The sequence below is a fragment of the Spea bombifrons genome, chromosome 7 (assembly GCF_027358695.1).
Source record: "Spea bombifrons isolate aSpeBom1 chromosome 7, aSpeBom1.2.pri, whole genome shotgun sequence".
In the NCBI taxonomy this organism is placed as follows: Eukaryota; Metazoa; Chordata; class Amphibia; order Anura; family Pelobatidae; genus Spea; species Spea bombifrons.
Window position 1 is genome coordinate 3,730,712 of NC_071093.1, and position 16,164 is coordinate 3,746,875.

Genomic DNA, 16,164 nt, shown 5'->3' on the forward strand with positions numbered 1-16,164 from the left:
TCATACCGCGTTGTATAAACGTTCACCACGGCCAAAAAAAAGAGAACCATTTCTAGAGAACTATAATAGACTTTAATTTTGTATCTTGGTGTGAATAAAGTATTTGTGTTGGATGGTGCAACTGCAGATCGGTGTCTTGAGTTTTGTTCCTAGGCCGATGGAAAGTATACTAAGACAAGTCAAATGATGTCACGGGGGGGGTAGGGGGGCAAATAGGGCATACTGCTGCGATTAGTCTTTGTATAAGGCACCAGCATACTCCGTGGCGCAGTACAACATACAAGTAGTGGTGACGGCACAGGTTTTTTAATTTACTTGCCCTTTTGTCTTGTGGTCTTATTGGTTGGATCAGTATGATGTCATAATTACTACTTATTTGCAGGACCACCTATAACACCAGTGGGACCCCTGCCAAACCTCTGCTAATGGGGTATATAACAAATTGCAAGCTCTTTAGACAGGAGCCTAAGTATGGCTCCTGCATTTATTATGAGACTAATGAGCACATTTATAAATAATGACATAATGAATGTTCATGATCTACAGCAATTCCACCCAAAATAATTATTGTTGTTGACCTATGTGGTAACAAAAATGTAAAATCCTTGACTTGCTCAATCCCGCGGTACCCATCACGCTCAGCCAGACCATCCCCTTTTAAAACATGTAACCGATGTCCGCATCCTATTTATCGTCACACGGAACCGTCGTGATTTTGCTTGTAGTAAATTGTAATTATTGTAGCTCCGTGGTATTATTATTTATTGTTTTACTGTATATAGCGCCATCATATTCCACAGCGCTGTACAATCGTCCGGTACATGATGCCAGTTGCTCAGTAGCGTGTAGGGCATATGGCGAGTGTATTTATATACGTCCGGACGCATCGTACGAAGGCTGGCACGGGACGGAGCTGATATTTATAGAATGTGGTATTCACGGCTGTGATCTTGGGGAAGGACGCGTGTCACGTGGCATAGGGGTAAAAGTCCTAGATAATGACCCGACTCCAGCATCGGTATCCGGACGAGATGGTTCCGATTTAGAACACCGAACGCCGAAGCGCAGTCACCAGCTCTTCCAATCCAATATATATATATATACACATCATATACCATATATAATACACTATACTGTATATATGTTCCTTATAAAGTGCTTTAATGTAATAGAACGTTTTGTCACGCGCGTCACTGTTACCCACTCAGCGGGCATCCATCCAGGTGATTTATTCTCAGACCCTCTTTGCTCAATCAGGGCTCCGTCTCTTTAGTAAATATACGTCGAGGGTGATAAACCGCACACGAATTTACATTCCATGAACACCGCGATCCCTCGTCCGTGGGGGGCACATGCGTGCGTTGGGTCCAGCCCGTTTGAGGTCCAGTTGGTTATTATAAAGTCCCCTCCATGAAATAAGTTATATGTCGGAGTCCTAAGAAAATTCCAGTGTGGAGAAGGACGAGGGTTGGGAGACCCCCAGCAAACTTTTTTTTTTTTTTCGGGGTTTAAGATGCCGGCCCTGCGCAGTAATAAGGTGCAAGGGGCAGGAAAGGTCAGCTTGTGCCCCCCACACACAGTCCCCCCCCAGCTCAGCGATGAAAGGGGGGGGGGTTTGTGACTCCAGTCTCAGAACACACCTAATGAGAGAAGCAGAACGTTAAGCGGCCGATCGTTAAAAGGGACTGTGTGTGCAAGAACAGGCAAAGTGGCACAACGCGAGGTCTCAGCAAGGCAGAGGTCCAGTGAGACGGCACGAGACAGGCACCGGGCGGCAGAAAGCTCATCTATGGCACCTGGGCGAGGACTACAACTCCCATCATCCTCACTCTGGTTGCTCAAGGGAAGACAAAGGCTGTTATTGAGGGGTTACAGGAGATGTAGTCCCCCAGCACGCAGACCCTGGTTTAAATACACCTGATCCATATTACCAAAGCAGATATGGACTACAGCTCCCATCATGCTGGACGCTACGGCTGAAGGCCGAGAGGTTTCCTATCCTGAACGTATGATTCCTAAAGTGCTGCGCGATGAGGCGGCTTTCTGCTGCTTGAGAATGGATTGTTGTCCAGCCGTTGATTGCTGAGCCGTTATATGTTTAAAAGGAAATATTTTGGAGCAGGGTTGGGTAATATTTTGGCGCAGGGTTGGGTAATATTTTATCACAGAGTTGGGTATTATTTTGGGGCAGGGTTGGGTATTATTTTGGGGCAGGGATGGGTATTATTTTGGCGCAGGGTTGGGTAATATTTTGGCGCAGGGTTGGGTAATATTTTGGCACAGAGTTAGGTAATATTTTGGGGCAGGGTTGGGTAATATTTTGGCGCAGAGTTGGGTAATATTTTGGCGCAGGGTTGGGTAATATTTTGGCGCAGGGTTGGGTAATATTTTGGCACAGAGTTGGGTAATATTTTGGCACAGAGTTGGGTAATATTTTGGCGCAGGGTTGGGTAATATTTTGGCGCAGGGTTGGGTAATATTTTGCCGCAGCGTTGTGTAATATTTTGGCGCAGGTTTGGATAATATTTTGGCGCAGGGTTGGGTTATATTTTGGCGCAGGGTTGGGTAATATTTTGGCGCAGGGTTGGGTAATATTTTGGCGCAGGGTTGGGTAATATTTTATCACAGGGTTGGGTAATACTTTGGCGCAGGGTTGGGTAATATTTTGGCGCAGGGTTGGGTAATATTTTGGCGCAGGGTTGGGTAATATTTTATCACAGGGTTGGGTAATATTTTGGGGCATGGTTGGGTAATATTTTGGCACAGAGTTAGGTAATATTTTGGGGCAGGGTTGGGTAATATTTTGGCACAGAGTTGGGTAATATTTTGGCACAGAGTTGGGTAATATTTTGGCGCAGGGTTGGGTAATATTTTGGCACAGAGTTGGGTAATATTTTGGCGCAGGGTTGGGTAATATTTTGGCGCAGGGTTAGGTAATATTTTGGCGCAGGGTTGGGTAATATTTTGGCACAGAGTTGGGTAATATTTTGGCGCAGGGTTGGGTAATATTTTGGCGCAGGGTTAGGTAATATTTTGGCACACGGTTTTATTGGATTTGGGGCATAGAATTGCGTTACCCAAATCCCTCGTTTGTTGGCTATAATGTTCCACGGGCACAGGTCTGTTCCCGGCTGAGGGTTATAACCCGTCAGGAGATGTAACACCTGCTCTTGGCATCCTTTTTCTTATCTTTGGGTTCTGCATCAGACGGCCCCTCCGCCCCTCCGCGTCCCTCCTCCGTGTGCTGCCCCTGGCGGTGCTCTCCCACTCGCGACTGCACTCTCTGTACCCCGGGATCTGCTACCGGTTGCCCCGCTCGCTCCCCATCCAGCCTATGTTCTGCCGTCGGATGCTGCGCTGTAGCGCGGCCCATGTGCCCCCGTCCTCCTGCCTGACGCTGCACTCCTGCCTTTTGAGACCCCGCTAGGCCCTGACTCTTTCCTTGCCAAGCTCCCTTTTTACTTTTCAAACCTGCTTGGTGCTGCCCTGCCGCCTCCATCTCTGAAAGGCTGTAGGCCATAGCAAGTTGCAGATCCTCATCCTCGTCATCGCTGTCTATCACCACGTAGGCCGGGGCGGCGCTCTGCGAACGTTGCACGTTACGAGGGGATTCTCCGACTCCGGTTCTGCCCGTCGGGGGCTGCAGCTGCTCCCTTTTGCTCATCTCCAGAGCCAGCGCCAACTCGTCCTCCACACCTGCCGGGGGGAAAAAACCCAACAACCCGGAGACATAGACATTAGGATCACACTCCACCCGGTCACCAACCATAATGCAACAAACCAGAAGTAAAATAATCAGTTCCTTCTGGGTCATTCATGGTAACTTCTGAACTTGGCCTTCTTGCTACCTTCCTCCTTCAACAAGCTCCCCGGCCTAAACTTTAGAAGTCCCCTTATCCACAACTCACTCCCTCCTCGCCTGTTCTTCCTCGCTGAGTATTATCTCTTCTTCATCCCTGCATTGCTTACATCTTTGCTCCTTCTTTGGGATAAAACTTTAAGTTTAATGCTAAGAACGCCTTCTATAAATGAATTGGCGCCGTGTGTCCAGGAGAAACATGCGCCGAGTGAGATTAGGAATATTCCAAATATTCCTTTGCCAGATGATCGATCTGGGAAGCCCAAGATCCTCGGAACCTGCAAACCTTTGAGAAAGTTCTTCCTTACAACCTGAAACTCTACCATTAAACTGTTTCTCGTTACTCTTTCCATCTCCATAAAGCCTCGTTATTAAAACTCTAAGGCGGCCGAAGCCAAGTATTTAAGATGCTGACAAAGATGAGGACTTCAGGTTTTTATTTCTTGCTTTCTTTCCATCTCCTTCCTGCTTCTTATAATCGGCGGAACGCCTAGCGGTCTGGGGTCAAGATTTCCTTACCGTTCACCCGGATGGACTTCAGCTGCCCGTCTTCTTCCACCTCCACGCGTTCTACGCCGTTCTCCACGACCCTGAGAAGAGATGATGGCGGAAGAAAGACGCTCAGAAAACAATGCATATGATGCTTTTTGATAAATATGTTCAAAGCCAACATGGCGGAAGGAATGGCGAGAGAACCTGGGGCTGTCAGAACTTTCAACCTCAATAAAGGCTTCTGTATAGTAGATACATGGGATTCACCGCCGGCAGAGGTGGTGAAAAGAGGGTATAAAAACTGGGGTAAATGCACCTAAATACCTGATCTGGGGAGAAATCTGGCTGCCATATTGAAGTTGTGAAGAATTACAAATATGAGGCAAAAATAGCAGTTTTTTTGCCTTCTTTCATTCAAAAGCAACAGGAAGGTTGTGATTGGCTGGTTGGAAATCGAGACTCACTTTTGACAGCTCAAAGTCCTGTCCTGTTCAACACAAGCTGACACTCACCTACTGGGACTATGAATAATTCCCAAGGAAGGAGCACAGAACAAGTGCAGTCCTGGTGGAACGCGTACGCTACACACCGGAATGCTCCTCATTCTGTTCTGGATTGGAATTAAGGCTAAATTGCAACAAAAATGCTAAAAACTGTCATAATCCTCCCAAATTTTATGTAGAGAACCTGATTGCATCCATACCTAACCGGTAAAAAGGACAGTAACGCTTTCTACGCATACCTTTTGGTCGTTACCCTTTTGCCGTTAACAATCTTGGTCGAGGTGGAAACGGAGCAGAATTGCCCCGAACCTCCGAAGCCTTCGCTTCCAAAGGTAGAGAACGAGGTGAAAGCTGCAAGAAGGGACGTGAAAGGGGAGAATGTGTTACACGGCGGGGCGGAGAGGAGGCAGCAGCCACACCGCGCAGCGACAACGCCAGGCGATCTACGTTACCTGCGTCAGACGGGAAGGAGAAGGAGAACAGCGGGGAGGAGCGAGAATGGCGAGTTCCTTCACCGCGGACGCCGGAGAACATCCCGAAGTCATCTGCCCAACGGAGGAGAAAGACGGTGAATTCTACAACAAGTAACAATGTGTCCGCATCGCGCACGCCATCCAAGAGATACCGGTAGGAGGGAGCGGGATGTTTCCAGGATGATATCACCCAAAATATAACTCTGTCTCATCACGCGCTTCAACCCCTGCTTCTGAAACCACAAGTGACGCCTAGAACTTGAGGGCCATCAACCTACTGTAAGGAACCTTCCGGTTTCCTAAATCCTTAATCAATCTATGAAATGATGTCATAAGGGTATAAAGTATATGTATCCATTATAGAATCCCGCATTGGCATTCGCATGATCTTTCCTCCCGTTAAGGTCCTTTTCCCGTTTGGTGGAATTAGATTTTTTATTTTATTTGGTATTAAGATACTTTGAAGCAGACAGTAAGCCTCTCAGCCGGCCCTCGGACACAGATTGGGGTCACTGAACGAGAATTTATATTCGGGAAGGTTTTCCAAAAACTTACCAAAAAAATCCGAGAAGGGGTCTCGTCCTCCAAAGAATTCCCGAAATACTTCGTCGGGGCTGCGGAATGTGAATCCAAATCCGTGGAATCTGGGATCGGATGATCTGGAAGCTTCTGTGGATAGAAAGCAGAGGGGGGGGCGCAGGTAAGTCGGAGGGACTCCGAGGGAATGAAGCAGGAGAAATATCTGGAGATAAAGTTATTAACTCACCTGCTCTGGAGAAGCCGTCTTTACCATAACGGTCATAAGCATCTCGCTTTTGTTCTGGGGGAAAACAAAGAGTTTAACAACATTACAATGTGACCCATTTATACCCGCTCTATGGAAACTGGTAACCGGCACCGGCACCGGCACCATTATCACAGCACAGACCGGAGAGAGTTCAACCATAAATACATCACGTTTCAGTGTGGGGTCACATAATTACAAAAGGGGTTTCTAACCATCAATCAGCCTTTTAAACTTAAACTTGGATCAGCGAACACAACGTGCCATTGGAACACAGGAGTGATGGGAGTGATAAAGGGCCATTGGAACACAGGAGTGATGGGAGTGATAGAGGGCCATTGGAACACAGGAGTGATGGGAGTGATAAAGGGCCATTGGAACCCAGGAGTGATGGGAATGATAAAGGGCCATTGGAGCACAGGAGTGATGGGAGTGATAAAGGGCCTCTGTGCGCCTATGAAGAGATTCCATTCAAAATCAGCCTTTCCAGCTACAATAATCATTTACAACATTAACCCCGTCTGCGCTGGATCTCACTTACTGTCTGATAAAACCTCATAAGCCTCAGCGATGTCTTTAAACTTCTTCTCTGCGTGTTCCTTGTTGTCGGGGTTTTTATCTGGATGCCACTTCAGAGCCTGCTTGCGATACCTGAATACGAGACACAAATACCCGAGTCAGCAGGCAATCACCCGGCGTCCAGCATAGAACCGCATGAAGGCGTTACTCCGCGTGCTTTCCATGTCCGGTAAAATCTATTTATGTGGAACACCCCATATCCTTCCAACATATCACCCCACCTCAGGGTTTCTGCCCCAGTCTCAGGGTGAAGAGGCAGATTTTCAGGGTCACACAGCCTGCATCTGACTCCTTCCTATTCTCCCCCCAGCTGGGATCATATATAAGACCCCAAATTGGCCCTTTTGCCCCCAGTATGTTACAGTTGATAGGTTTCCATGACAACCGGTATTAGAAGCATTTGGGTAACACATTTTTTGCGAATCATTACATAGAATCATCACTAGGGGCTATTAAAGGGTTAATATTTTAAGAATCTCGGGGTCCATTCATTTAGACACCCAGGCAGGAACCTAATCCCAAATTATTGTCCGTTCTACGGCAACCAATCCTCCGGCTCCCTGTTGGTGATCCTTTTCTTGTCCTCGGAACTTACGCTCTTTTGATGTCATCCTGAGAGGCGTTTCGGGGAACCCCGAGGATCTCATAATAATCCCCCATGATTCCCTTCTCTGAGAACCTCTGGAAAGAGAGGAAATTCAAATGATTTTACTGACTCTGCCGTAACGGCGCTACGGACTCTGCCGGTGCTACACAAATAAACGCAACAGCAAATGATATTTCATTGTTTACCCCCGCCGACTCCGGACTCGACAGATTCCTACCGATGAACCCATTTCGGCCCCCGTCTACCCCACCAAGGTACATTCACAATGTGGGTCACACGTATGTGCGGGGGCCGGCTGGGGGCTGATCCGTGTTACTGTGTATCGGGTTACGTTTGTATCCAAAGACCTAATTTACCTGAAATAGGAAGCGGGGCGGGGGGCAGCTACTACTGTCATAAGGCTCCATACCTGCTAAGTGTCTCTCTTCACGAGTGACAGTCCCTCTATGGTTCCCAAACCCCTGTGCCCCTCTTGCCTCCCCTGATGCATCTCTCCCCTACCCTAATTGCCCCACTCCTCCCTCGAGGGTCCTCTTTCCTCACCCTATCCACAGAATAAATATATAAATATTGATAACTCGGGTTTCTCGTTAAATATTTTAATGTTTTTTCTTCCAGATGCTCGCTCTCATTAACCCCTTCAGTGCCGATTACCCCTCTGGCACAAAGCATGTGACCCAGCAGAGTAAACACAGATTAATGAAGCGAGATCGCACAGGACCCCGGGGGTAAAACAAACCGCTCTCCGCACACGTTTCACACGGGCCAGGGGTAACAGCCCAGCATGTATGAGTCACGCTATGGACCTCCTGTCCTGTCTGCCCCCTGCGCCCCCTCTCCCCAGCATGGCGCCGACGGCAGCTGGTTGGGACCCTATTTATGGAACGTGTTGGCGCTCAGCACAGCGGCACGGACAGATGACACAGACATTTTGGCATTCGGCCTGCTGTGTCTGCACCATAACGCCCATCACCCTCATCCGAACATAGCCTCCGATGGCAGATCAGAACCATTCCCCCCCATCTAGTCACCCGATTTTCCTTAAATCAGTCGTCGGTCTCGTCTTAGATTCAGGAGCCGTATGTCTATCCCATGCATGTTTAATACCCTCACTGTATTACCCCCTACCACTTCTGCTGGGAAGCTGTTCTACATATCTACCACCCTCAATTTCATGGCAACAGGCTGTCGCTTTCAATAATATGATAGCAATAGTATTTTTTAGCCGCCAAAAAATAATCTGTACGTTGGCTTGCTATTGTTGCTGTTGGTATTAAAACTGCTATGGCTGGTTGGCTGAGGATGCTGGGGGTTGCTGACCTTTGGCCAAGGCTGAGTATATTAAGTTGTTGTTGCATACAATATAGTCTTGAAGCCGAGGAATATTTACAGTTTTTATTCATGAATAACTTGTATTAATTAATGTGAATTAAGTACTACTCACCCCTGTTGGAGTTTCTTGATGATGCAGGCAGAGAAAAGGTTAAATGTTAGAAGAAAGGCGCCTAGGAAGAGACCGCTGAGGTTAGATCGGCTCCAGAGAGATGCAAGCTCTGCAGGCGAGGCGTCCAACCCCGAATCAACCCATACCCCGCAAAGGGTTAATCCTAATATACCAGGACCTTAAAGAAATAAAACATACAGAGCATCAGATACAGTGTACGATACACCACATATAGCATGACTCATATATTTACCCGGCAACTGCCCCTCTGCAGTAATCTGCCCTCCCAGAAGGTCTAATCTCCCTCCTGCAGCCTAATAACCCCCGGCTGGTGAAGCCATCTGCCCAGCAGACAGACGGATCAGCTTCCAGTCACTTTGTCTCCTGTGGGCATGAAGGGGTTACTCTCTGTATTTCTGTGCTATGGATCCACATCGGCCCCCGGAGACTCTCGGTACTCTGGGGCCCACAGGCAGGAATAGGGTATACAGAGGGTAATAAAATGCCCCAACATGCCCCTTACCCCATCTTTCGGTATAATATCACTGTTAATATTACATACCCTGGTCTGATCCACCATGGAGGGGGTATTATCAGGAACCCAATACCCCCCTGTCTCTTTATCACGCCCCCTTACTCTCTAATGCCCACCAACACTCACCTTTGATGTATCCTCAGCAGATGAGGTCAGTGTATTTGTGTCAGTGTCTCTGGGTGTCACACTGTCTATAATACTCTGTCTCTGGGTGTCAGACTGTCTCTAATACTCTGTCTCTGGGTGTCAGACTGTCTCTAATACTCTGTCTCTGGGTGTCACACTATCTATAATACTCTGTCTCTGGGTGTCACACTGTCTATAATACTCTGTCTCTGGGTGTCACACTGTCTATAATACTCTGTCTCTGGGTGTCAGACTGTCTCTGGGTGTCAGACTGTCTCTGGGTGTCAGACTGTCTATAATACTCTGTCTCTGGGTGTCAGACTGTCTCTAATACTCTGTCTCTGGGTGTCAGACTGTCTATAATACTCTGTCTCTGGGTGTCAGACTGTCTCTAATACTCTGTCTCTGGGTGTCAGACTGTCTCTAATACTCTGTCTCTGGGTGTCAGACTGTCTCTAATACTCTGTCTCTGGGTGTCAGACTGTCTATAATACTCTGTCTCTGGGTGTCAGACTGCTCTTAATACCTCCTGTCTCTGGGTTTAAAACTATCTCTAACACCCCCTGTCTCTGTGTATCAGAATCTCTCTGTCTCTAAAACCCCCTATCCCTGGCTGTTATCTGTATCAGACTGTAATACCCCCTGCCTGAGTATCAGACTGTCTGTAATACCCCCTGTCTGAGTATCAGACTGTCTGTAATACCCCCTGTCTGAGTGTCAGACTGTCTGTAATATCCCCTGTCTGAGTTCAGACTGCGTGTAATACCCCCTGTCTGGGTATCAGACTGTCTGTAATACCCCCTGTCTGAGTATCAGACTAGCTCTCACTAATGCCCCTTGTCTCTATTACCTCGCTCTCTTGGTATCAGGCGATGCTCTCGATCTGCTTCTCTGGGTCTCAGTCTGAATGTTTTTCTTGTTTCTGTTTTTTCTTCTCTAACATGACGTCATAATCAGCTGAAAAGAAAGGTCCAGAAAATACCAGGCGAGCTTTCAATCTTCCAACCAATCAGTAGCCAGACCACACCCCCAGCAGTTAGTGGGGGGAGGAGTATATGACATTGGGTTGACAGCAGCCCCGCCCCAGTCATGTTGTACAACTCAAAGGCAGCTGCTGATTGGCTGTTGCTGGGGAGGAGGTGGAGCTGGACTGGCTGCGCTGGCACACTTGTTACATTGTGACAGAGGCAGCTATTGGCAGGATGTGCCGGTCTGTAAGGACAGTTATGAACCCCATGAGATTCCATAACAATAACATTAACATTATACAAAACAAACAAACAATAACAATATACAGAACAAACAAACAATAACAATATACAGAATGAACAATAACACGGACAGAATGAAGACATACTTTTGCAGAAGATGCCCCTGCTGTTACCCTTTTAGGGTATTTTAGGGGTGCAGACCTGCTTATAGAATATAGCTAATCGAATCGTGCTCTAATAACATACAATAGAATGTTCTTGAACATTTGAGACCAAACTAACAAAATGTGGTGTTCCACCTGCCTCACCTGGGGGCCCCGGTGTTTCTCAGATGCCCTAGTGTCTTTAGATCAGATTACTACCCCCTTGGGGGGCTGTTATAAGAGGGTGGAATTCCTCTTTCCTGCGACTATTTTAGAGGAATTTTAGAGTCACTAACATGTTGGGGCAAAAGCTGGCAGCTACATTAAGAGTTAATTTAGGCACATAGAATCTTCTGTTTCTTCTGCTGTCAGACCTTAATCAGTCGTTGGTCTCGTCTTAGATTCAGGAGCCGTATGCCTATCCCATGTATGTTTTAATCCCCTCACTGTATTACCCTCTACCACTTCTGCTGGGAGGCTATTCCACTTATTAACCATCCACAAGAAATAACATGTGACCCCACCTTGTACTGTGTAACACCTTGTACTGCCTCCCCGACCTCGGTGAAAAGTGAGATTTTTGTTCTGATGGGAGATACCGTAAAAAAACCTGCCGTGACGAACCTTGGAATGTACTGATCCCCGAGAAAAAGGACATTCATCCAGGAACCCTCAGATTGGGGTAAATCCTGAGAATTCCCAGGTATATTGGGAGTGATGTGAGGACTGGGACAGGAATCCAGTTTAATTGCCCCACGCATGCACTTCAATCATTAATGCACCCAAACCCAATATATATGTGACATAAATGAAAGGAGGGTCCACCTGTCTCTATCTGCGCATTTAAGTCTTAATAGAATGTTCAGTTCTAGCATACCTGGGGTCAGAGGTTTAGATATATTGGAAGGAAGCGTTATTGAGAGAGCGGTAGATGAATGGAACAGCTCCCAGCAGAGGTGGTAGAGGCTAATAACAACAACAATCAGGGGAGAGATAATGTTATTTGCTGGAATAATGATTTCAACACAGAAATTGTTTAATAAGATGATTTATTTAAAATAAATATCAAGAAATAATAGTTTACATTTTGTGTTCATCGATTTAATACTCTTCTCCCTCCTCCCCCTCTTCCCCGCCATCCACGCTATCAGTGCCAACCTCTTCGTAATCCTTCTCCAGGGCGGCCATGTCCTCTCGGGCCTCGGAGAACTCTCCCTCCTCCATTCCTTCTCCCACATACCAGTGCACAAAGGCACGCTTGGCGTACATCAGGTCAAACTTGTGGTCCAGGCGAGCCCAGGCCTCGGCGATGGCCGTGGTGTTACTCAACATGCACACGGCTCTCTGTACCTTGGCCAGATCTCCACCTGGGACCACGGTGGGCGGCTGGTAGTTAATACCAACCTTGAAACCTGTTGGGCACCAGTCCACAAACTGGATGGTGCGCTTGGTCTTGATGGTGGCAATAGCAGCATTAACATCTTTGGGCACCACATCCCCTCGGTACAGGAGGCAGCAGGCCATGTATTTACCGTGCCGGGGGTCACACTTCACCATCTGGTTGGCCGGCTCAAAGCAAGCATTGGTTATCTCGGAAACAGATAGCTGCTCGTGGTAAGCCTTCTCTGCAGAGATAACAGGGGCGTAAGTGGCCAGGGGGAAGTGGATACGGGGATAGGGCACCAGGTTGGTCTGGAATTCTGTCAAGTCCACATTCAGAGCCCCATCAAATCTGAGTGAGGCCGTGATCGAGGACACAATCTGGCCAATCAGACGGTTTAGGTTAGTATAGGTCGGACGCTCGATATCCAGGTTCCTGCGGCAGATGTCATAAATGGCTTCATTATCCACCATGAAGGCGCAGTCTGAGTGCTCCAGGGTGGTGTGGGTCGTGAGGATGGCGTTGTATGGTTCAACCACAGCCGTGGAGATCTGAGGAGCCGGGTAAATAGCGAATTCCAGCTTGGACTTCTTGCCGTAGTCAACAGACAGACGTTCCATCAGCAGGGAGCTGAAGCCTGAGCCGGTGCCTCCTCCAAAGCTGTGGAAGATGAGGAAGCCCTGGAGACCGGTGCACTGATCGGCCTGCGGGATAAAACACACAACGTCAGACACACCAGAAAACTCATTCCTATTCCGCTCTACATTCTGAAGGAACTTTGCTACTTTGTATCCTTCCGATCCTTCATAAGATTCAAATAATCAGAGAGGGAGTATCCAAGAATTATTGAGAAGATCCAAACGGAACTCACCAGCTTGCGGATTCTGTCCAGCACCAGGTCGATGATCTCCTTGCCGATGGTGTAGTGACCGCGGGCGTAGTTATTGGCGGCATCTTCCTTGCCGGTGATGAGTTGTTCAGGATGGAAAAGCTGTCTGTAGGTTCCCGTCCGCACCTCGTCTGTACAGTAAAAGTTACAGCGGTTAAGGCTCTCGCCAAACGGTGTTTAGAAGATCTTCTAAAGGCTTCATCTCACCACCTTTCCCCTCTTAATAATTATCTGAAGAAGGATGAGGGTCCCACTATATTCCCCCAAAAATATTTAACACGGACCAATCACAAGCCACAGAACCTCATACTCACCAATCACAGTGGGCTCCAGATCCACAAACACAGCTCGGGGAACGTGTTTTCCCGCCCCGGTCTCGCTGAAGAAGGTGTTGAAGGAATCGTCTCCCCCGCCGATGGTTTTATCGCTGGGCATCTGTCCATCAGGCTGGATCCCGTGCTCCAGACAGTACAACTCCCAGCATGCATTGCCAATCTGGACTCCGGCCTGCCCGACGTGAACTGAGATACATTCCCTCTGTGGGGCAAATAATGAGAGAGGAGAGTGAGAAGGGATGGGGGGGGTTATGGACGTTATTTAAGCAAGTAAAACAGATAAGGATATTTTCTTACTGATTTCCTACTGAGAGAAGCTCCAAAATACTCAAGGTCACACAGAATAGGTAGGACAGATAGAGGCTGACAGTGTGCTCAGGGGTACAAATAAAACCCTGCAGTGTGGCAGTGTACCCAGGGTACAGACAAAATAACAAAGGTACAAGGGACATACAGAATAGATAGAAAGGACAGTGCGGCCTATAGTATGCTCCGGGTACAGGCAGGCAGTGCAGGCTGACAGTGTGCTCGGGGTAAACGCTTACCATGTTGCTGGCTGATGTCTCCTGGTCCCGGTGAGCGATGTACTCGGATTCTGGAGGTCTTCTGCCGGTGCTGTGTCTGCTGCCCGTTTATATGGCAGTTACAGGAGCGCCCTTAGTAACTGGGAGGGAGCTTAGTAACGGAGAGGGTGCTTAGTAACGGAGGGGGGTCCTTAGTAACGGCGGGGGGAGCAGCCAACGCCTCCCTGTCTCCAGGACACAGAATCTCCCGGGGTATTTGGGTCAACAAAACCCGGCTGGGGAGGGGCAGCTCGGGGGCAAAGGGCTCAATGGGACCCCCTGGGCAGAGGGGCAGAATCCCAATACGGGCAATAGAATAGAGGAGAGGGGGGTGAGATGGCGGGACTGGGGCAAAACAGGAGGGAGTCGGGGATGGAGATGTAAAATGAGGGGTAATACAAAAAAGGAGGGAGATGAGGAGATGGAGGGAACAGGAGACCATGTGTGACCCCAGGGCAAGGGGCAGATGGAGGGAAATAAGGAGGGAAAGTGTGTCTGGGGCATTAAATGGGGCAAAAGCATACATGTCAAGATAAGATTGTTTAGCTAAATTAAAATCCTAAAGTTCTGAAAATATCTCATTCCCTGATTTAGATTTATCACAAATATGTTTTTTTGGCAGTAATGAGTTTTGGCTAATATTTTATTCTGGTGACTTTGAGGTATCTTTAGATAGTAAGCTCTAGGGAACAAGGCCCCCCTCCCCCGCTGTGTCTGTATAATTGTCTTTGTTCTGTATAACTCCTGAGACGTCGCGGATTCTGCTGAACCTGTAAAAATAAACAAAAATAATGACGGTATCGGGAATACCAAAACCTAAACTCTTAGTATACGGAACGATATTATTATAGCTGGCCGATCTCACCGTATTTATTAAACAACCAAAATAAAATATGAATATTTATAAAGAGCAATCCTGAAGCGCTAAATCTATAGCAGTAACCATGGAAACAGATGCGGTTTTTTATTTTTTTGTCATGGCTTGTGCTGGCCACAGTTCTGTATAAATAAGTATAAATATAAGTAATATTACAAATGAATAATAATAAAAAAGGAAAATATAAAAATAAATTAAACATTGAAAAAAAAATAATAAAAATGCACATTAGTGCGAATTTAGAATGTTTGTATTTCACATCAGTGTAAATCGGGGTCTGAGGCTTGAATATATTGCAAGTATTTCCAAAGTTTGAAAAGCAATCTTATTGCCATAGCAACTAATAGATTGTAAGCTCCTGTGAGCAGGGCCTTCCTTTTGTTTCTGTAATTGTCATGTGATGGACTCTTTGTTATGTCCTGTTTACCTATTGTACAGCGCTGCGGAATATGACTGCGCTATATAAATCAATAAATAATAATAGAGTGCTCTTACGTTATGGAACCACTGTGTTGGTTTCCATGGTAATAAGACTTTGCACGAAAACCGTTCATGCATAACAGGGAGCCTGATCTCCCAACCAGCCCATTAACCCTACAGAGGCCTGTGCTGAGTCAGCATAGTCCTCCAACGTTTCCTTCCATGCTGCGCTTTAAAAATGGGGCGCCGGGTTCTGCCCATACCTGGGGACTCCCTAAATGAGCGGACCCTGAGACTCTTGAAATATTAACCCTTTAATAGCTCATTGTGCAAATTCTATCTAGTGACTCTCCAAATGTGTTACCCATATGACTCTAATACCGGTTGTCATGGAAACCCTGACTTGTCATTATTTAAAGATACACTTAATTGAGTCACCTGCATTCAAGCAGGGACATCAACCATAACATACTGGCAGCAAAAGCACCAACTGGGAGTCTTATATTTGATCACACCAGGGTAGAATAGGAAGGCGTCATCTCCAGACTTTGTGACCCTGAGAATCTGCCCCTTCACCCTGAGATTGGGGCTAAAACCCTGAGAGTTCCCAGGTATGGATATGACATCATACCCCAATGCACAAGACAATGGCACAGAGGAGCCAGAAGGTGACCTCGGGGACACCCTGTAAAGGTGATCACAATATAGGTTTTTAATGCATATAAAATATTAACCCCTTGACTGCTAACGACGGCATGGTGCCGTCGCTAGCAGTCCCAGTCAGGTGCTAACGACGGCACCATGCCGTCGCTAGCACTCTCCTACCTTGATGGGGGTCTGTGGACCCCCATCACCACCTACCCCGGCGATCTGCCCCTCATTTTGAAGGGCATCACTGGGACCACCCGATCCGGCCGGTGACGTCGCGCGTAATGACGCGATG

At 47.4% G+C, this 16,164-nt stretch overlaps 2 protein-coding genes across 2 annotated transcripts; both read right to left on the reverse strand.

The window, feature by feature from the left end:
* Positions 1-1,140: 1,140 nt before the first annotated feature.
* Positions 1,141-10,408, reverse strand: DNAJB2 (DnaJ heat shock protein family (Hsp40) member B2). Its single transcript, XM_053470707.1, has 11 exons — positions 10,253-10,408; positions 8,742-8,919; positions 7,286-7,371; positions 6,653-6,762; positions 6,094-6,147; positions 5,883-5,996; positions 5,307-5,399; positions 5,094-5,205; positions 4,379-4,449; positions 3,472-3,696; positions 1,141-1,640 (listed from the first exon to the last, which is right to left on the reverse strand). The coding sequence occupies exons 3-11, from the start codon at positions 7,348-7,350 to the stop codon at positions 1,630-1,632; spliced, it is 855 nt and encodes a 284-aa protein (XP_053326682.1). The 5' UTR covers positions 7,351-7,371; positions 8,742-8,919; positions 10,253-10,408; the 3' UTR covers positions 1,141-1,629.
* Positions 10,409-11,788: 1,380 nt separating this feature from the next.
* Positions 11,789-14,036, reverse strand: LOC128501291 (tubulin alpha-1A chain-like). The gene is made up of 4 exons (XM_053470705.1): positions 13,907-14,036; positions 13,341-13,563; positions 13,009-13,157; positions 11,789-12,841 (listed from the first exon to the last, which is right to left on the reverse strand). The coding sequence occupies exons 1-4, from the start codon at positions 13,907-13,909 to the stop codon at positions 11,858-11,860; spliced, it is 1,359 nt and encodes a 452-aa protein (XP_053326680.1). The 5' UTR covers positions 13,910-14,036; the 3' UTR covers positions 11,789-11,857.
* Positions 14,037-16,164: the final 2,128 nt, after the last annotated feature.

What these genes read in the sequence shown, in the direction of transcription:
- LOC128501291 (XM_053470705.1), bottom strand. An exon ending in TCTGGAGCCCACTGTGATTG is followed by an intron (nt 13,158 to 13,340) that starts GTGAGTATGAGG and finishes TTTACTGTACAG; the next exon opens with ACGAGGTGCGGACGGGAACC. An exon ending in TGGACAGAATCCGCAAGCTG is followed by an intron (nt 12,842 to 13,008) that starts GTGAGTTCCGTT and finishes TTTATCCCGCAG; the next exon opens with GCCGATCAGTGCACCGGTCT.
- DNAJB2 (XM_053470707.1), bottom strand. Translation starts at nt 7,350, where the DNA reads ATGGGGGATTATTATGAGATCCTCGGGGTTCCCCGAAACGCCTCTCAG. An exon ending in CAGGATGACATCAAAAGAGC is followed by an intron (nt 6,763 to 7,285) that starts GTAAGTTCCGAG and finishes TCTCGTATTCAG; the next exon opens with GTATCGCAAGCAGGCTCTGA. An exon ending in GAAGTCCATCCGGGTGAACG is followed by an intron (nt 3,697 to 4,378) that starts GTAAGGAAATCT and finishes TCCCCCCGGCAG; the next exon opens with GTGTGGAGGACGAGTTGGCG.